The sequence below is a fragment of the Kryptolebias marmoratus genome, linkage group LG17, assembly GCF_001649575.2.
Source record: "Kryptolebias marmoratus isolate JLee-2015 linkage group LG17, ASM164957v2, whole genome shotgun sequence".
NCBI classification, from domain to species: domain Eukaryota; kingdom Metazoa; phylum Chordata; class Actinopteri; order Cyprinodontiformes; family Rivulidae; genus Kryptolebias; species Kryptolebias marmoratus.
This window is the reverse complement of record NC_051446.1, coordinates 13,106,026-13,126,374: the sequence shown is the minus strand read 5'-3', so window position 1 is coordinate 13,126,374 and position 20,349 is coordinate 13,106,026. Positions and strand designations below refer to the sequence as shown.

Below are 20,349 nucleotides of genomic sequence, written 5' to 3'. Positions count from 1 at the left end.
GAGGATTTTTTCTCTTCCAGGAGCGTCAGGTCATTTGTAATGAGCCGTTTCCGGTATCCACACTCACTCTTGGAGGCCCTGGCTCCCTCGGAAACGATGACGTACGGGTCACACCGGAACTGCTCCAGGGACGTGATGGTGCACTGACCTACCACAGGCTTTCTGCCGAACGGACGGTGGTCAATCACCTTCAGCACAATGGGAGGGGTGTACATCTCGTTCTTCGGAAGGAGCTGAATGGAGAGTAAAGAAAATATTACACTGTAAGGAGGAAGCAACTTTATGATTACTATTGTTGTATTATTATATTCTCACCCAATGACAAAAGTTGAAGTATATTATCTATTTTTTTCACAATTTTAGTCTCTTCAGTTCAATAGCTGTACCTATACTTTCCTTATTCTTGGACATTTGTTTGTCAAATCCCACCACCAACCCAGTAAATTGATAAGCCCTCATTACCACTTTGATGAAGAGGACAGAGCTGGGGAAGTTGGGGCTCTTTTTCATGTTCTTGATGACCGCCGACTCCACCCTCTGCCCGCCACACTCCACCACGAGGCTGGGTGAAGACACCGCGGCCAGCTGAAACGGTTTCATGTTCCTCAGACCCCATGCGAGAATCTAAAAAAAAAAAAAAAAAGCACAAACACAGAAGAGACGGTCAGAACAGGCGAGATGCAGATGAGGTCAGGAGCGTGTAAGGTTGATGCATACCTCCACCGCCGTGAGCTGCACCACAGGCCGAATGCCCTGAGGAACCATGTAGAGGTTCTCGGCTCTCTTTGACGGCAGCAGGGGAAGATCCGAGTCGCCTGACTACAAAGACAGAAAGACTCTTTTAAAACTTTCATTTAAATAACAAAGGAAAACATAATATGCGTGCAAGACTACACCTTACAATTCTTTCAAAGTAAAGTCATTTGCACACGTGCACTGCAGTCTTAAGATGACACAGAAACGTACCAGAGGAGCAGAGGAGACTCCAGAAGAAGAGGCCACTGAAAAGCTTGAGGTGGTACACCAAAACCAAAAGCCACACCAGAATTTCAGTGGGTTTATTATGTTGTTGTCATATTATTTGAAGACACCCTTTATATGACATATGCTGCATTATAGGAGTTGGGGTATCGCCTTCTGATATAGATCTACCTTGTTTTTTTCTTCTGTTATACAGTTGATATTACTAATAAAACAAGTACATGTCTTCTCAAACTTATATTTATAAAAAAATATTACATATAAAACCTCCAGAGATCCTGCAACCTGCTTTCTGCGAATATTTTTTTTTTCTGTTCAGCTTAGAGCCGTTGATTCAACAACTAGCTTTAAAGTTGTTTTATTTTTAAATTCATAAAATATTTATTTATTTGTTAACTACACATGGTTTAAAAACAATGATTGTTTTTTTTGTTTTTGAGGTTCTACTGATCCCAAACAGCTCGGGAAAATTTAAAGGAGGACAAAGAAATCCTGGCTAAGGGGGCTGCCGTCCCCCTAACCCCCCCCCTGGTGGCACCCCTGCAGAAGGGTGGTAATTGCAGATGTCCACAGCAGTCACTCTGTACTTATTGCAAAGCCTTTCCAGCCTATGTGCTAGAGTAGCAGCACATTATTTAAACTATTTACTGCAGTGGTGTCAAATCCTGGTTCTGGAGGGCCACCATCCTGCATGTTTTAGGTGTGTCTCTGCTTTGACGCAGCTGATTAGAATGACTGAGTGATTAACAGGCTTGCACAGAACTTAATGATCTGCTGAAGAGCAGAGAAACAACTAAAACATGCAGGATAGTGGCCCTCCAGGACCAGGATTGGACACCTCTGACTTACTGCAAGTAAATGTGTGTGCATGCTATCTTCATCATTCATCTTTTAACTTGTAAGCTGCTTTTTATTTGCTCTGTTATACTATTGATAATTCTAAAAATGTATGGAATCAACACAAGAAGTCGTATCTGGTATTTAAAACATGCTGTAAAGAAAGATGTGCAGTGGCTTTGCACCTCTGGACACTTTAATGGTCAAAGTGATAAAGAGGGACATTAAGTTATTTTTAATTGTTTCTTGTATCTCAGATAAGGTGCTTCTGTTCTTCAAATGTAACCAATAGGATTTTATAATGTACTTGTTGGCCTGATGCAATCAATCATCAAACTAGTGTCTAAATCATTTAAGAAAATCATGAAATATACAGTATTGGGAGTCATATGTTAAGAAGCTGATACATTTTTGAGTGCTTCAGAATTTGGGACAGAATTTAAAAAAAATCACATTTCAGTATTTTTTTAAACAGACATTCTTTCCTTTGCTTTCATGGCTAACCTTGTCTTTAAGAATGAGTTCGGCGGCCACAAGGGCCTCCCCAGCCTTCTGTCCCTTCTGGATGACGGGATGCCACAGCAGCCTGGGTGTCTCATCCATACCAGGATTCAGCTTCACCAAGGGGCTGCAAATGCTGCGGCCAAGCATTTCATCCTTCCCCTGCACAGACGATCATGTGATTTTTAGTAGCATTTCCCATGCTGTTTAACGAATGAGTCTCAAATTCAATTTAGAGAGCTATTTGGTAGGGTTTAATGCGTTACTTGGAAAACAAAATAAAGAACAGCATTCACAAGCTGACAGGATGTCTTTACAGAGAAATGCATCATTCTTCTACTCGGTCTTAAAACATGATTTAGAATGGATTAATTTGTTACTGATCTATATTTAACCGTATCCATGTGCATCTCCCACAGCCTACCACTTGGTCACTGTCGTAGAACTCCAGCACCACATCAGGGGGACAGTCAACGATGTTCTGGGGGTCTCCATAAATCTCGATGTCGTGAAAAATCAGAGTTTGGTCCCAGGTTGGGTTCAGCGTTGCTTTGAGCTTCTCCGTTGTCTTACTAAGATGAAGGAAGGACACGTGTGCGTACGGATCTGTAACCGATGAAAAGTTATTCAACTCAAACCGTGAAATCCACTGAAAATTTGAGAATTCATCTTACAAGCTAAGCTCCCAGTTGTGTTTTTAACCTACCGGAAAAACTATCTTTGTCCATAGACGTCAGGTTCCTTGCCTGATAGACGTAGACACGGAGGTGGTACACATACGATCCTACAAAATATTAATAAATTAAAAATGAAACATGTATTACATTTAGCCAATAGCATTTCCATCCGTGTTCACTTTGTGGTACTCACTGTCAAAGGAGCAGGACACGGTGGGCGTGTTGGCCCCAAACAATTTGGTGGCATCAACTTTGGAGCCCTTCTCTTTGTCCTCTGTATCAATACCCTGCACACCAAAGAAACCAGACACTGGGAATGTGGATGTGTTAAACTCTTAGGTAAATATTTGTAAATCTTCAGCGACTCCGTAAGCTCACAGTCAGTTCCTGCTTTTACATTTCTTCCCTTTCTAGTTTACCAAGAACTGCTCAGCCGTCTGAATTCTGACTATTCGCAGACCAGAAAAAGCTGACTGCTTTGTGGAAGCAGATCCAGATTTGTCAATATCAAGATATTTCATATCTTTTTTTCTTTTTTTTTAAACTCACCAGAGCCCCCTCCAGCTGGAAGATGGCACACGCTCCGAGGCGATCTTCGGGCGCCATCTTTCGCCTCCAGCGCCGTCGACGAAACGTGTCTGAGGAACGCTCGTTTCTGTGGAATTTCCAGCCAATCAGAGAGGAGAACTCCCAGCCTTCGGGGTCACCTCGATCTCTCCTCTGTGTGTAAATGAAACACCCAGGACAAACGTTTAATTTACTTTTGAGGTGATCAGTAACATAACTATAGACTGGGGAAATCAGAAATTCAGCTTATTATCGCTGAGAAATAACAGTACTTAGTATAATCTAATCACAAAATGAGCGAGAGTCTGAGCTGACCTCAACTGTTGCTCCTCCAGGAGCTCTCTTACGAGGTCGAACCAGCCTCCTCCTGCGGTGGACGTGGTACACCTTCTCTGCAGGGACCCAGGATCGAGGCTTATCATCTGGAGGGATGGTCACTCCGTACTCCCAGCCTTTAGATTACATTCACACCGAGACAAAGGGACAGTTATTCCTAAATTCATTGGAGTCTGAATGAAAACTCATTCGGAGCCATTGCATGTGTGTTTTAGAATAACTGACTTCACTTGGAGGTGAAAAACACTTATTAAGAAGCTCAGTGTTATTTAGGTTTCAGCTGTTAAGTGAATTTCTGGACCTTGATCATCCACAGCTCTGTTGTCGTCCACAGTCCAGTCGTCCTCCCACGTCCAACCTGGAGGACAGTCAAACTCTGCAGGGTTACGACTCTTCTCTCCATTCTGTGAAACAATTAAAAGAGAAAAAAACTGTTAATGTACATTTTTATATTTGTAAAAAAAAAAAAGTGTTTGGATCCGTTTACTATCCATGTGTAAAAACTCGTGTGTATTTCTGTTTATCGGAGTGTCTAGATTGTGTCTCGTGTCATTTGCAACAACCCGGCACAATATTTGCATGCCAGCTCGCTGGCCTCACCACGTCGGTGTACGGCTCAGAGGCGGCCTTCCACTCTCCACCGGGGAAACGGGTCTCATTCTGGAAAACCTCATCCATAAACTCGGTGTGTCCTGCATCTGCCTCGGTGAGCAGACTGAAACAAAGCCAAAAGCATGGAGCATCGATTTAAAAACTATAAAAGGGCAATAAAGAAAATTCAAAACCACTTTGATAACAGTCCGGCATCCCTTAGTGGCTTTGTCACAAAGGAATATACTGTGACAGAGATAGAAGCTTTTGCATGTCCAGAAACTCTACATATAGTAAAATCAAGTGGTCAAAATAAGCTTTCTTTTTGTTTTACAGGAGGTTTTTTGTCTCCCCTAGTTTAATACTGAAAGACAAATTAATAAAGAACCCCATATTCAAAACAATTAGGAAGTTGTGTAAAATGTAAATAAAAACAATGCAGTGCTTTTCACATCTCAAACCCATATTTTAGTCACAATAGAACATAGTAAACATATCAAATGTTTAAACTAACAAACTGTACCATTTTTACGAGGGAGAAAAAAAGCAGTTTTGAATTTTATGGCAGCAATACCTCTCAGAAAAGTTGGGACAGGGTCATGATTGTCACTGTGAAGCATCTTCAATTCTTAAAACTACCGTTTGTAAACATCTAGGAACCGAAAAGAGTTGCTTGAGTTTTTGGAGGGTGATGTTGTCCCATTCTTGTCTGATGTAGAATTCTAGCTGTTCAGCAGTTCTGGGTCTTTGTTGAGAGGTCTGGACTGCAGGCAGATCAGTTCAGCACCTGGACTTTTCTGTATGAAGCCATGCTGCTGTAAAGGATGCAGTCTGTGGTTTTGGATCGTCTTGCTAAAATACGCATGGCCTTCCACGAAAACAGGCATGGACTGGATATGTTGCTCTAAAATCTGTATGTACTGTTCAGTATTGATGGAGCCTTTCCAGATGCTTATGCCAGAGGCACAAATGCACCCCCATACCATCAGAGAGGCAGGCTTTTGAACTGAGCACTGATAACGGGCTAGATAGTCCCTCTCCTCTTTAGTACAGAGGACAAGGCAAAGTTTTTCAAAACCTGATGAACCTCTGCCCATGTTCAATCTGAGAGATTCAAACTCTCTAAAATGCTCTTTTTATACCCAGTCCTCCTACTGACCTGTTTTCAATTAACTTAATTAGTTGCAAAATCTTCATCCAGCTGTTTTTTTTTCCATACCACTTACTTTTACAGCCTTTTGTTGCAATGTGTTGCTGTCATCAAATTCAAAAAGACCTTTTTTTTCTAAAAATATTACAGTTTCTTAGTTCAAACATTTACATAAACCTCCCAATATCTTCAAAAATAGCGTTGTAAAATTAACACAGATTTTTTTTTTGTATTTCTGTCCTTATTCAGTTTTTTCTTCTGCATCTCTTGCCAGAACAGATAGATGTAGAGTAGTTACTGCTTGGAGGACAAGAAAAAAAAAAAAACAGTACTAAGAATGCTGGGAAAACCTGTGCTTAGAAAACTCAAGCACAGTGCATGGAGTACAAAGAGTGACTGCTCTTAAGCTGACAGAAGTGGAATTAACGAGTAAAAAGGAAATTCCAGCTCACTGAAACAGTCTGGCACAGCCATTAAAACAGTCCGTGGAATGAGAAAAATGTAAACAGAAAAAAAAAAAACAGACACAGCCTTTAAAGCAGGGGGGAAAGACACCAATCAATGCAATCAGTGTTCAAACCTCTATTAAGTTCGGACAAGTCTAAAACGTTAAAAGATTGTCTTTTTCTTTAGACGCCAAGTGATTATATCCAATCATGCTCACGCTTTTTCTGGGTCGATGAACCAGTCAGACTCCCACTCCCATCCTCTGGGTGGCATGAAATACTCCTGTTTCAGCTTCAGTTTGCCCGTTACGTCTGAGAATTTGTGGCGTCCCACCAGACCGGTGGTCCCCCACTTCCCAAAGACCTTCGCCTGGTTTTCGTACTGTAAATACAAGGAAGGACATTTACACTTTTGTGAGATGATTCGATCGGTAGACATTTTGTTGCTTTTAGGTCAATGTGAACTGTTTGAAGTTCAAAGTATCAAATTGCAAGCTGAAAAACTAATCCAGACACTTGCTATAAAAGGTTTGTGAACACGGACGTGTTAGGTGATAGTATTTTGATGGGAGAAAGGGATTTACCATCTCAGCAAACACACTGAAGGTTCCCTCAGAGAAAGCGTTGAACTTCTTCTCGTGTGCGGAGAGACCGAGCCACATGCTGACTCTGATCTGAACTGGCACCTTCAAGCCTTTGGTCTTGTCCATGGGGTACTGCGGGGTTCAACAAGCATTAGGACTGAGAAGACTCTAATGGGCTCAAACCCGTCCTTGCCTGTGGTTTGTGTGTGTTAACCTGTAAAAGGATGGTCTTTAGCTTGCCACAGTGTCGTCCGCAGGCCTGCTCACTGTACGTGGAATAAAGGATCTGGTGAGCTGGGATGCGGCTGTAGGCCACCCTCTTCTCACCGCGAAGCATCCAGATGATCACGTCGGGCATGCTGTTCTGGGGCTGAGAAAAGTGAGAATATTCCCCCATAAATACAAAGTGCTTACCGTCCATACCTAACAGTTAGCCTAATATGGATAAAAATCAAGATCATCTAAAACTAATCTTCAGTGACCAATCAAACCTGCTTCCTGCATTCGTACCTCTTCAGCCAGTTGGTTGAGCTTTTCCACCCAGCTTTCTATGTCCGGCAGAGTGTCAGGGATCTCTCTGGCCTCCTCCCTCATCCGCCTGGCTGCTTCCATGATGGAAGTCAAAGCGCTGTCTCGCAGTTTCTTGATTTGGATGTCGAGAGACGTCAGGTTGGAGCAGCCCTCCAGCTCAGGTGTTGGGAAACTCAAGAAAAAAAACACACAAACTTGGGCTTAATTTACGGCGGTCAGAAGTTAACATGCTCTCTCGGCACTCGGGCACCATCGAAAGGTGGGCGATAATGTTTATGTCCGTGTGTCTGTCTGTTAGCAAAAATATTTCATGAACCGCTGGACGGTGTTTAAATGAAACCTTCAGAAAGGAATCATTCAGTGTGCGTCCTCAACTGATGGCCAGCACAGCTAATCAACTTCAGCAAACACGTAAATGGCTACAACTCAGTGAATTTTATAGATACTAAGCTAAAATTGTGTGTGGTAAGAGCTGAGATTGATCCCCAACACATGCTATCAGCACTAGCAGATCGCACTAGAGCTAAGCTTAAAATTTAGCCATTAACTTTTCACAATATATAAGCGATATGTATTCCTTCAAGGACTGCTAGGCTGTTGATAAATTTCTGAAATCACTATAACTCCTAAGACCGTTACTGGTTCATTTGTTTTCTTGCTTAATTATTTCTATCTAACTTCTAGATTCATATAACTGCATTACATCAAAACCACCACAAGCAAGAGAAACGGTGCTGGACAGCTCGGCGACACTTCCTGCGTTTACCTTTCCAGGTCTTCAATCAGCATATTGAGCAGCTTCAGCCACACCTCTGCAAGCTGGTTGTCGGAGACTTTCGCCAACATGGCAGTTTTAAACGCCCCCAGGTTGGATTCCTAAAACAGCAACAAACAATGTAAGACGGAGGATTATGTTTGCCTCCTAAACCTCTATTACTGCTACTCACACCGACATAAGCATGAAGTACTACAAGCCTACAGCGGAGAGCTGAAGCGAACTGAGCAACAAAAAATGCTTTAAATTTAAACAAAATCCTTTTTGAAGATTACAGGGTGATAGCAGTGTATTATTACCAGGCGCTGAGTAATGTAGAGGATAATGTTGACAGAATTCAGGCGGTGGCTGATGTCTTCCCAGAACGACGTAACCACAACGACCGGCTTCGTGTTTGCCCAGGGCAGGTAGTAATATTGGTTACCTGGAAAAATCCAACTAGTTAACACGAAGATCTGTAAATGTATTTTAGAGCGTTTTAGGCCCTGATTTCATTACTCACCGTCAAAAACAGCACAGCTATACTGAGTGGTGGAGGCCAGGGGTTTGCAAGTGGTGTCCAGTTTGTTGCCGTAGTTACCGATGCTGACCTCGAACTGGATTGGCTCGCCGGGCTCCTGAATCATGGAGGCGCTGTGGAAGACTGCACACAGACAGTATTTCCTCCTGCGTTGGTACTTCTGAAAGGGAATGGAAAGGAGATAGTGAGGAAGTGTTTCTGAAGCTGAAATTTGTCTCCATGAGTTCTCATCTCAAATCACGCTTATGTTCGTGAGTGGATTAAAGGTCACAGTACCTGCACCACCAGGAGGTCATCGCTGGGGACGCTTTCTACCGTTTTGTCCACTTTCCTCTCTAACTTAGTGGACAGTTCGACCAGAATCCTGCCCCGGTAGGCCACTCCTTCTCCCTGTGCAAAGAGAAAGCGTTGACATGAACCCTCAAAAAATCCCAAGACGGACATTTGAAGATTACTGTCAACAGGAAGGCAAATTTGTAGTTAGATGGGAAAAAAAATCAATCGTGCGGACTTCTTTACCTCGCCAAAATTGAGATTCTCGTAGGGGTCTGGCAGGCCGCTGAACTCTCTGGGGCTTCCATACAGGTTAATATAGCAGGGTCCAAACACAGGCAGGAACCCCACCTCAGATTCCCCCGAGTTAGCTGGAGAGACGAGCTCAGAATCAGACCTTTCAGGGAAAGCTATCACTCAATGTAGGTGAAGCTGGCTGTATTTACGTGGACACGGTTAATGCCGGGAAAGCGGGTGGAAGCAATGACAGTGACAAAATGGCATGAGGTTAACATTTAAATCTTGTCGAAACAGGACAAAGCGTGGCTATGAGCGAGGAGCACAAACAGGACCAGACTTCTTTGGAATTTTAGCATGCACGACATGCGCACAGCGAGTTAGATCGCATGCAAAACGGAGCAAAAATGAGTTTAAAAAAAGAGCTCGGGTGAACCTTCATATGACGATATTTCCGCATTTCTGGCATGTTCTTCTATTTCAAAAGGAAAAAAGAACAAGACAATTGAAGTACCTTTCAGAAATTACACAATCAGACAATATATAGAAAAAAAACACAGACGCTTATAACCTCTGCTCTAAAGTTTTTACATAAAACCCAGGCTTATTGAGCATTTTATCAACATTATACCTTCCACTTCTCCACCAGAGGAGGCTATCTTGGCCAGGTTCAGGTATGTGGTGCCAACTGCATCATTTCCTGTCAAACGATCCCTGAAATCACACAAATTGCCTTTAACTACACACACAGTAGCACTCCTGTAACAACCCTTAGTGATGTGTAAATATTACGATAAGTAAATCGCTAAGCCATATAAGTCCAGTAATTGCAACAATATAGTCTCATTTATTGTTGATTTTAGTTTGAATAGGAAGTCTATTGGCTCTCAGATTTAACTGTGTTATCAGCAGTCGCCTAACCCCTTCCTCTTGCGCTTACTTCCTCCTGGCCTTCTTTCTCCCTGAGCTATCTGACCGCTCATATACTCAGAAATGCACACACGGTGATGAAAATTAGCCCACAGCGCCAACAGAGGGTGTTATTAAGGGAAAGGGCAGGGCCGCCACAGTTCGAGGCGCAGCGCTCTGTCGTTCTTGCGTGGTTAGTGTCGGGCAGTGATACACACTCACACACAAATACAGACACGAAAATAGAACGCATTTTCTCAGTGTAACTCCGTCAGACAAACACTCAGCTGTATGCTCAACTTTGAAAAACCCCCCAAAACATTTACAGTTAGTTAATGTTTAGTTAGCCATGTTGTACCTTTAGTTTAGCATTATCATGTTTCAGTTTATGTTAGCTTATTTAGCCTTCCTGTACATTTAGTTTAGTTTAGTTTAGTTTATCTTAGCTCATATCTTAGCTACTATTTTGACTGTCTTAGCTCATGTTTAGATACGTTTAGTTTCATGATTTTATTTAGATAATCTTATATTTCATTTAGATTATACATAATTGATGTTTTTACTTCTGTATCTCTATATTTGATTATGATGTTTTTATGATGTTTGATATGATGTTTTTATCTGTATTTGATTCTGCACCTGATTGTTGTTTCTGTGTTGTAAAGCACTTTGAATCGCCTTGTTGAGGAAAAGTGCTATATAAATAAATTTCACTTCACTTCACTTAAGGCTGACTTACCAATCATAGACGGTCAGTTTGACGCGCTCACACATGGATGGGAACTATATTAAATACAAGAAACATGTCAAACAAGGAACAAGGACTTTCATGTGCCTTTTCTCTATGGCTTCACATTCGAGACTCATTACTTTGACTTGGAGGTTCAAAACTTGATTCCACTCTGGATTTGCATTCTTCTCAATGATCTGAGTGCACAACTGGAGCAACAGAGGGAAAAAAAACTTGGATTAGCTTTCTCTCTACAGTGTAACGATATCTGATTTGGTTTATTTTCGCTGGAATATGTGGAATGAGCTGCAACCTTTTTGCCAGCAAATCGAGCTTCTAGAAAAGGATCCACCAGGTTCTTCTTGTTTTCTTCTCCCCCAAAAATCCCTTTTAAAGTTTGGACGAACGCATCATCCACTGAAAAGAGAAGACAGTGAGCAGACTGGCATCAGTGTACCAGATTCACAGTCGTAATACGCAAAGTGCTGATTCTTTTCTTACTCTGTGGAATGTCCTCGGCTCTGAAGACCTTTAATGACAGAGTTGCCCATCGCAGAGTTACGCCCGCCGGCAGCAGCAGGTTGCTCTCGATGTCATCCTGGTCATCATTAGACTCCCTCTTCTCCACCTGCAGTTAGTTTGGATATAAAACACTCGATAAGATGAGCATAAGAGAAACGAAGCTGCAGCAGCATCAATGAGCAGAGGCTGTAGTGGGCAAGTCGCACCGGAGGCTCGTCTCCTGTCCCAACTACGAAGAGGCTGACTTTGAGGTAGCCTTTAGCCGCAGAGCTGGAGTCATCCGGGTCATTCAGCAGGAGCCATTTCCTCATAACACAGTGGGCTGAAATTAGACCAAATGTAAATAATTATCTGCTTAAAAGACACACAAAATACATTAATACGGATCAGCTGGTGGAATGTACTGGAAAATGGACAAATGTAATGTAAATATGTATGAGCCACAACCCAAACGGAATGCATTTTAATTTATTTTTATCTTCAAATATTGTATTTGTTCATCGTAGTGGCAAGTTTTCAACACAGCACCACCATTTTTTTTATTTGTAGCTTGTTAGCTAACTAATAGCTGTTAAAAAAGGGGTTAGCATTTGCTAATAACTAATATCAACTACATGTTTTAGAAGGAAATCTTAAAGTTTCTTTCTGAATTTGGTCAACTATTCTCCTTTTAGCTGTGCTTGGACACCATCACCTCCTACTAGCATTCATGCTACACTATGGTCACTTGGTGGCAGCCATTTTGTGATGGCCAACCACTGTAAAATAACATTTATGGGCTTAGAGCTACATTCATTTCAAAATAAAAGCTTCTCACTGCAGACAGTAAACACGGGATTGGTTAAAAGTGAACCAGTGAAGGTAAATAATATATACAAATCAAATAAAAGAGGCTAAAAGGATAGAGCTATTCAAAAAGTTCTAAAAGTCATAATTAGCCAGACAGTTAGCTTGTGGTTTGTCACTTTACACCAGCAGTAGAAAAAAGAACAAAAAAACATTATATATACTGTTTATATATCAGTTGTAGAAATGCTTAGTCAGTCAAACAAAAAAGCTGACTTGAATGTTTATTAAACCCAAATCTTGAATGCTTATTTGCTGTTAATAATAATAATAATGTATTTTGCAAAAAGGAAATGACTCTGGATGCAAGCTCACCTGTTTCATCATAAACATAACCAACATCCAGCTGTGTGAAAAAAAATCAAAAACAAGAACTTATGTGAACATCAAAGACATTCCTTTTACATATTTCAAGAATTTGGTTTGGTGGACGTCACGCTATTTACCTTAAATTCACCCATAAGACTGTCAGCTCGCAATGAATATGAATTGTACACCTGAAAAGAGAGAGAAACAAGTGAAAGTTGATGCTGGAGCTGACAGACACGCCTACATGCTGACAGAAAACCACAACATTTCCATGCTTACCCGGAAATGGATGTTCTGTTCAAACAAATCTGACGGCAGCATGTGAACATTGTAGAAGAACATCTGCAAAATAAACGCATTCGTTACATACATTTTATTTATTTTGTTCATTTTTTTTATTAACTGGTGCTGTGTGCTGTCTGTGGGTGGTATTACCTCGTCAAAGAAGGGGTTATTTCCCCTCTTGATCCTCGTCCTGTGGGTCTCTCCACCCACACTGACCTTCACCACAGGTTTGATGTTGTTGCCAGACAACTGACGGGCCTCGATGATCCGAACACGGATCTGAACGAAACGGTGGAGAAAAAACAAGTTATCTTTATTATCTTTAGAGCACAAATAGTTCTCGTTGTTGTAGTCCACGAGGTGCTTCTACAAATGAAGCCAGAAAAATAGGACGAAACCTAAACGTACTTGAGTTTTCAGGGAAAAAGATGAGCTACACCATACATACTATTAATGTTAACGTATTCTGAAGAAGCAAAGGTTCGCTTCTTGTCGAAACAGTGGCCATTATGTAAATGACTCAACATTTGTGTTTTTGTAAAATATGCAAAATGTTTTTCTACTGAAGAAGGCAAAACTAGCTCCCGAGACAAAGTGTTACTGACTTTTTACACATAAAAAATATCACACTTAATGATAAGTGAATGAAAGGAATGAAAAAGCTACAATTTCTTGTGTCTTTTGTACAAAATCACCTCCATCTGTAGACAAAATGATTCAAAAGACAATCGTTTCCATGGGAAGTACTTATTTGGCTGAACATGACTCAGGTTTTTTCTAGTATGTTGTGGAATAACTTTGCTTGTGATTACTCATATCTCATAATACTCATTGAATCTTTAAATATAAGCATCTGCTCCCACTCTCCATGACCACGGTTGGAAGCAACACGCATGAAAATTACTCAGAGAGAACTACTGTGTCGGCACAAATGTTACGTTTTGGGGCCTCATTATGTTTAGTTTGTTTGTTTTTATATGATCTACTGAAGAACATTTAAAAACATTTTCTAATTTTCCAAAAAAATTTCTATCTACAAAACACCATTTGTTGCTTTTTGTTTCTCCACCTGACATGTTTTTGGCCACGAGTCCAAAATATGAATGTCCTGAGCTTTGAGTTATCAGTTATCGCTCCTGCCTTGTGACACGGAGCTCCGTCGTGCTGGGGAGCGCGCGGATCCTCACCAAACTGTGCCTGGGTTGTTGGGAGAAGTTGCTCTCGGAGGCCATTTTGATGCCACCCATGGCGGTGTTTGTCAGTAAGCACACGCCTTTTAATCCAAATGCTTCACTGTTGGCACAACACGGGACTCGTGGCAGCACAAACCTTTTCTTCTCTAAATGATTTGCCCCAGACAATCAAAGGGAGGGAATAACTTCACTCCAATCTCCTGCTGTCCAGTTCCTGCGCTTTCCCTGAATGGAAATGAGGCTCGCATGCTACTCTTTGGAGGTAAGCGCTACTAAACAAATCAATCATTTCAAGCACATTTGTCCCCCTTTTACAGCCATATAAAGTCTGCTGTCCTAATTCAACTGATAGTGATTGGCTGTACTTTTTTTCCACAGTTTCACCTCTGCTTCTTACACAACTGCACTGAAATAGAATGTCGCACAGAATGTCGTGTCGTGACATGAAGCTGCTAAGTTTGCAAAACAACATTTGGGTCTCTGTCCAAACGAAAACAGTGTGACACTGAAAGAACACAAAGCAAGTGCTTGAATAGGCGTTTGCATTTTCCATTTAAAGTAGCTCTATAATAGACTAAAATGACACAATTTGACAAAAAAAAAAATTGAAAATCCTATCAGACTGACCTGAAAGTCCTGCGGTTTGTTCATGAGTCTGTGGCGGCTCTGTGCCCTGGCCAGCTTCTGGCGAAGGCTGACAGGCTGGCCAGAGGATGTGGAGATTCCCGCAGAGCCACTTTGGACCCCATCCGGTAGGGTCTCCCCTCCCTCCTCACCATCGCCACCACCTCCTAACCGTCAGAAAGACGAGACGATCGGAGATCAAATAACTAATATGTCAAACTCAAGGCAACCAGTAAGTAGTACTTCAATGTGAACACATAAACATACCACCATCAACTGTAGCTTCTCCACCTTGCGGGTCATTGGGGTTTGGTACGGCGCTGGCTGGAGGGTCGTAGGCAACCACAAGATTGATTGTAGCCTAGAAAGAAACCATCGGCTATTTACTTCATTATACTTCTTTAAAAAGCAGATAGCTTTCCTGTGTTTTGTATGTTTAAGCTGCTTAAACTTACACCGATATTCTGCCCGCTTTCACTGGCCAGCGGGACATTTTTAGATGGTAACGATCTTGCTTGCCCCGAAGCAAGGTCTCTCAACGAGATTTTGGTCGACCCAAGAAACCTAAACAACAAACAATCAATTAGACACAGAACTGCTTGAATATGTTTACGAAGTACGCGTATAACATCGAGCGAGGGACAACCCGGAGCAGATTTTCTGATTTGGTTAAGCAAGAAGCGTGCTCCAGCCTCGGAGACGGCCGACACCCGGGGAGGCAGATTACGGACTCTGCATGTAAATACGATGCCGCATGTGTGCGTGCTCAGAGGAAGTGGCATTCACAAAAGGAGCCCACAGAACGTAACCACCCAGAGCTAACAAGCCCTGCCTGCCCAGACAAACAGAACGCACCTGTTAGGGCAGCACACTTATCATTTCCCGCTTGCTGCCTCGACGGCCGGTGATTTTCTTACATGAACGGACGCCTGAACACCAGACGCGTGGAACGGGTCAAGAGTGAGGCGTCTAAACCCAACCGTGACGGCTTGAAATGTGTAAAGCTCCTGTGCGCTCCCTGTAAACTGAATCGATCTCTATCAAGTCTTTTATATTTGGGACTGAGTCAACATTTAGTAGGATTTTATGAGGAAAAAAAACTAATCATTAACATTTTAATGTGTAAAAACCTGTTTATACGATATTCACGACAAACTCCTTTACTTATTAAGAGATTAACGTCTCACAAATCTCCCAATGCATGGTGCTGTATTTGACTGTTCTCAGATTTCCCCTTAAATGACATGATTATGTTTTACTTGTGGTGGATTGATGTGACTGTTCCTGGGGTGCAGCCAAAATCTGCACTGCCTGATGTAAAGTTTACATGTCGTTACTAATTAAACTCTAATAAAGTTCATGTTTAACAAAGGAAGAAGGTGACTACGACTGGGAATCAGAATGAACAAATAAGTTGCTTAATTAATCTTTAGACAGCCAAATATCTGAAACACCCATATGGAAAGGATGAGGTCCACTACATTCCATTCAAAGAAAACTAATCTAATGTGTTACAAATAAATCGTGCTGTATCAAGTCTGGGCCGGCTGAGTAATTTTATTTTTGGCAGGTCTCCTGATGGGAGGACGGTTTTGCAGAGTTGCGTCACAGAGAAGAATTATGATCCACCATCTGTGGAATCTATGAATTTAAAACAACTGGTGATCACAGCAAGATAAGATATGACAATGAGAAAAAATATTTTTCTAAAAAAAAAAAAAAAAGAAAAAAAGAGGAAGCAGATAATTATCACCCTTTGTGTCTGTCTGTCTTTTACCAAAACCACTGAAGCACTGAACGGATTTTAATGAAACGCTGAAAATCGTCAGATGAAAATCTACAACTGATCACTGTTTTGAACGATGACCCAATTCAGGACGGCTGTCAGAGCCAGCTGACTTTTAGAAGAACAAAAATAGCTACGACTCCGTCGGTTTTACAGATATTGAGCAAGAATTTGATGTGGCTGTAGCCGAGAGTCATCCCCAACACATACGCTGAGCTCTCACAGGTTGCATTATTTTCAGGTTTTGACCAAAACAGTTAAAACCTTGTTTCTGAACATAAGATGATCTCAGCCTAAAGCTTCGGCATGAAAGGTGGGTGATATGCACTCCTTCAAAGAATGCAAGGCCAAGGTTGAAGATAAAATGTGTTTTGGATCCGGAAATGTGAAGTCATTGGTTTGGTAGGCATCTACACGGAGAATCAAGGTGAACATGGGAGATTTCCCCTGAGTTACAGAGACTCAATAAATCCAATAAAGCTTCCGAGTGGAAGAATAACCCCTATGAGGAAACATACTTGCACAGCTATGTCACAAACTTCTGCCTACGAACCATTTAGGGGTAAAACTGGGTCAACCATCTGCTCTGTTTGTTTTGTTTTTGTCTTGACTTTTACACTTTGTGTCTCTTTGGTTTTCGGCCTTGCTGCGTTATGATAAGAACTAATGGACAACAGGGTTAATATCACACTGGGGGATAATTTTATAGTACGGTTGGTTATAGAATTGCAAAAAAGCTTGAACGAGAGGCTTAATATTTAAACGTGTAATGGCTAAAACAGGCTTTGAGGCCATTGTTAAGCTCTGGTGAACGACAGAGGCAGAAAAACAATGACCCGCCTGGTTTGATTTGTTTGTTTTTTTTAAAACATTGAATGTTAATGGTGTTTTCCTTCCTTTTAGTGTTGAAGGTATTTATGGTTTTCAATTACCACTGGACCAACACACAATATGTTCAGTTCTGGCTCTTTCCTTAACTCCTAATCAGAAAGATGCATGGATATTAAACTGAGACTTTCCCCCAGAAAGGACTGAACCGTCTTTGACTTTCTTTCAGTTCAAAACATAACAGTTCGGGTTGGTTTGGGTTTCCTGAGCTCTCGTTTAGATCTGCTGCTATAGACTCAGACTGCTGGGAGGACAGACTGACCACATTTCCTCACTCCACCGTCTATTCTCCATCTTTATGTTCACGATTACTGCTGCCATTAACTTTGTCTTCTCGGTTTTTCTTCCATAAAAATCACACCTGGGTTTACGTTCGTCTGTTTCTCCTTCCTGTCCTTTTAACCCCAAACCAGTCAAGGAAGATTCCCGCCCATCCTGGTTCTGGTTCTGTTGGAGGGGAGTCCTTCCTTTCCACTGTCAGCTGGACTGCGTGTAATTCAGACTCAACCTGTTATAAGATCGACTTGCCGCGAATAAAAGGTGCTGTTTAAACAGACGTCTGTTTTGTTGTTTCACTGCCAACAACGATTTCTAAAGGTTTTCTGTTTTTTAGGAGGGTAAAACTAATATTTTGAATAGTTCCAAATACAAAAAACTAAAAGGTTTCAAAGCCTTATACAGGTTTTACCAGTTTGCTTCTCCTGATGCATTTGACTTTAATGTAGTAATTTGAGGTTGACTGTGGCTTTCTTACAATACAATTCATTGCATTATATCTTACTTTTGTGTCCCTTTGTAACAATGGAGTTGGTACTCGGCGCTGCCTTCACAAACGATGCACTATAAAAGTGATCCACTGGTAAACTAAATTGCTCAAGTCCCACTTCCAAAAGATGCTAAAACATAATTTTTAATTTCCATCTCATACTTCCAGCTCAGACATCTATGAAACTGTTTAAAACTCTTGCACTAACATTCCTCCAGCTGTGACAATGACTCACAGTGTGGGTTTATTTTTTTTTCTTCTTTATGCAGGAAGTAAGGGAACTCCTGGCTGGAATCATAAATTTATTGGCCAAATACTCGGCTGCTACTTACATCCAACATCGCACCGGAATATTCTTTTTCCCGAAATGCACTTAATTATAAATACTCATTGCTTTTTGTTCCCCTTTTTGTTGCCACGACAACAGGAGGCAGCAGCTTGGAAAGTATTTAAGTGGGAGGGAAGCCCTCCTCTGCTTACACAGACCATGTAGATCCTTGGGGAGTGTGTCAGACCGGAGGACGGCCCAGTGGAAAACTTGACTCAGTTTGTAACATGGTCTCATTTACTGACTACGTCGAGTCAAAAGGCCCCTCCTTTGACACAACTGTCCCAGGCAAAAGGCAAACTTTAACTCACTGAAAGCTCGTGTTCAGAGCAGCGCTTTCATCCGACTCTTTTTCTTTTGACAGGCTTTGATTGTGGCAATTATTGACGCCGGGGGAAAAACATTTGTTGTGGTTTGTGTTGCTGCGGTCCCACATGTGGCTTCAGTTAGAAGTTATTTACGGCGTTTGTGCTGCATGTCCCAGCTCCTTTATTCTACAGCAACTACTCCACACTGGCAGAAGGCATTTCCAGGGTTCTAATGTAACCGTCCAAATCCTACCCCGAGACAGAAGATAAACAGGGATCCATTCATCCTTTGTTGCCCAATCGGAATCTGTCATCCCACACAGCTCAGCAAGTCTCAGCATGGCAAGAAGGGTGTGAGGGGATGGAGACAGGCAGCCGCATAACTCAAATACTCATAAGCAAGCCGTTCTTTTCCTTGAAAAATGGCAGAGCGATGCTCGCAAAAATATGTATCCTTAAAGCACCAAGAGACGTCCAGCAGTGTCACCTTCAGATTTAAACGGATCTGCACAGACATATTTCCCAGAAGGACCACGGCTGAGCTGTGATTCACTCAGGTGAGGCTTAACGTCTCCTCTCAAGATCCCTGGAATCTGCCTGTTGCACAAAGCTAACAGAAAGCTAAGCCCTCTCTGAGCTGTTGTTCTACTTACTTATCTTTCCCAATTGTCTCATAGTCTTTCACAACAACGTCCAGATAGGAGCCAGAGTCCAGTGGAATGCCCTTTAGATCGAACTCGAGCACCTGAAAGGAAAAAAAAAACAAAAACCCAAGATGCTCATGTGACTTTTAGCTGGTATCATGCCCCGATGAGCAAATAATGATTTATTATCAGTCACCGAGGACAGTCAGCATCACAGTCTACACCATGACTGTCAAGTGGTAAGTGACGGGATGACGTCATCAGATTTTGATGTGATCAATCCCCGCTCCACTCAACTAATCAAACCTGATTGAACATAAAAAACAAAAAGGCCATATCTGCACTGATTACCTCGTTCCACACAGGGTTCACCTCGCTGTCAATCGATTTGGTTTTCTTCTTCTCATCTGAAATAGAAATATCATTACTGAAGGCTGCACGTTGGGAGTTTTATGCTCTGATTGGACAGCAGCAGCAGAAAAAAAAAAAAAAAGCGGGACCCCACGCCAGTCGGTGACGACACCGGGGCAAGGATGGAAATAAAACAAAAGTGGAGTCAACTCAGAGACTGAATGGCTTTGCGACCTCTCTCCGAAAGGGGGTGCTTTCTCTGCATCACTCAAACCTGTTTCATTCTAATACGGTAGCTTTAGGTGAAAACGACTTCCAACTTGTCTTTCTCCTCTGTCTTCATGTGCCCATATGTACACAGTGAATGTTACAGGTCCAAGCACAGCCACTCCCAGCTCTCTTTGCTTCTGGAACTGCCGCAACACGTTGGGAAAGCCTTTTAAAATCCCCTAGTCTAGAATGCCACTTTAAAAACAGAGCTTTTTTTTTCTTCTTGTTTTATGTTAACCAGTGCCACAGATATGTGTAAAAAATTAGAATCCAATTATAAAAACATCATGAGCTCAAATGTTGAGCTACAGTTTATTTTTAGTACAGATTGCATTAAAAAAATCAACTTATAAGCAGGGACCTACCTTTAAAAGTTACAGATGTGATTGGATCAGGGCTCCCGAGTTTCTTTTTAGGGAGATTCTTAGCCGACTCCACCACAACCCGCAACATGATGACCAAACAAGCAGGACCAAGATCAGACCATTGAAAAGGAGGAAAGAAAAAGTGAGAGGTCTACACAGGACAGAGGAGTTCTGGCATCCTCACTGCCCCATCACTGAGACCAACAGGGCAGGACCGAG

General features: G+C 41.8%; 1 protein-coding gene across 2 annotated transcripts in view; it reads right to left on the bottom strand.

Annotated features, from left to right (window-relative positions):
* The window catches only part of LOC108237193 (myoferlin-like), a 27,205-nt gene extending 6,856 nt beyond the window's left edge, over window positions 1–20,349 (bottom strand). The window contains exons 1-37 of one of the 2 annotated variants that reach the window (XM_017418451.3): window positions 20,131–20,348; window positions 19,496–19,551; window positions 19,154–19,245; window positions 14,880–14,988; window positions 14,692–14,785; window positions 14,428–14,591; window positions 12,758–12,886; window positions 12,602–12,664; window positions 12,460–12,510; window positions 12,329–12,359; window positions 11,374–11,489; window positions 11,147–11,273; window positions 10,959–11,062; window positions 10,786–10,854; window positions 10,655–10,698; window positions 9,638–9,720; window positions 9,443–9,481; window positions 9,016–9,140; window positions 8,773–8,886; window positions 8,479–8,656; window positions 8,276–8,400; window positions 7,968–8,077; window positions 7,181–7,373; window positions 6,885–7,040; window positions 6,671–6,802; window positions 6,305–6,468; window positions 4,500–4,614; window positions 4,201–4,303; window positions 3,879–4,015; window positions 3,546–3,716; window positions 3,190–3,283; window positions 3,026–3,103; window positions 2,744–2,925; window positions 2,323–2,481; window positions 718–819; window positions 463–624; window positions 68–233 (exon numbers count right to left, since the gene is read on the bottom strand). In XM_017418451.3, the coding sequence (XP_017273940.1) occupies window positions 68–233; window positions 463–624; window positions 718–819; window positions 2,323–2,481; window positions 2,744–2,925; window positions 3,026–3,103; window positions 3,190–3,283; window positions 3,546–3,716; window positions 3,879–4,015; window positions 4,201–4,303; window positions 4,500–4,614; window positions 6,305–6,468; window positions 6,671–6,802; window positions 6,885–7,040; window positions 7,181–7,373; window positions 7,968–8,077; window positions 8,276–8,400; window positions 8,479–8,656; window positions 8,773–8,886; window positions 9,016–9,140; window positions 9,443–9,481; window positions 9,638–9,720; window positions 10,655–10,698; window positions 10,786–10,854; window positions 10,959–11,062; window positions 11,147–11,273; window positions 11,374–11,489; window positions 12,329–12,359; window positions 12,460–12,510; window positions 12,602–12,664; window positions 12,758–12,886; window positions 14,428–14,591; window positions 14,692–14,785; window positions 14,880–14,988; window positions 19,154–19,245; window positions 19,496–19,551; window positions 20,131–20,218 (4,225 nt within the window). In that variant the 5' untranslated portion in view covers window positions 20,219–20,348. Of the gene's footprint in view, window positions 1–67; window positions 234–462; window positions 625–717; window positions 820–2,322; window positions 2,482–2,743; window positions 2,926–3,025; window positions 3,104–3,189; window positions 3,284–3,545; window positions 3,717–3,878; window positions 4,016–4,200; window positions 4,304–4,499; window positions 4,615–6,304; window positions 6,469–6,670; window positions 6,803–6,884; window positions 7,041–7,180; window positions 7,374–7,967; window positions 8,078–8,275; window positions 8,401–8,478; window positions 8,657–8,772; window positions 8,887–9,015; window positions 9,141–9,442; window positions 9,482–9,637; window positions 9,721–10,654; window positions 10,699–10,785; window positions 10,855–10,958; window positions 11,063–11,146; window positions 11,274–11,373; window positions 11,490–12,328; window positions 12,360–12,459; window positions 12,511–12,601; window positions 12,665–12,757; window positions 12,887–14,427; window positions 14,592–14,691; window positions 14,786–14,879; window positions 14,989–19,153; window positions 19,246–19,495; window positions 19,552–20,130 lie in introns of both variants that reach the window. The other variant, XM_017418453.3, reaches the window with a different exon arrangement.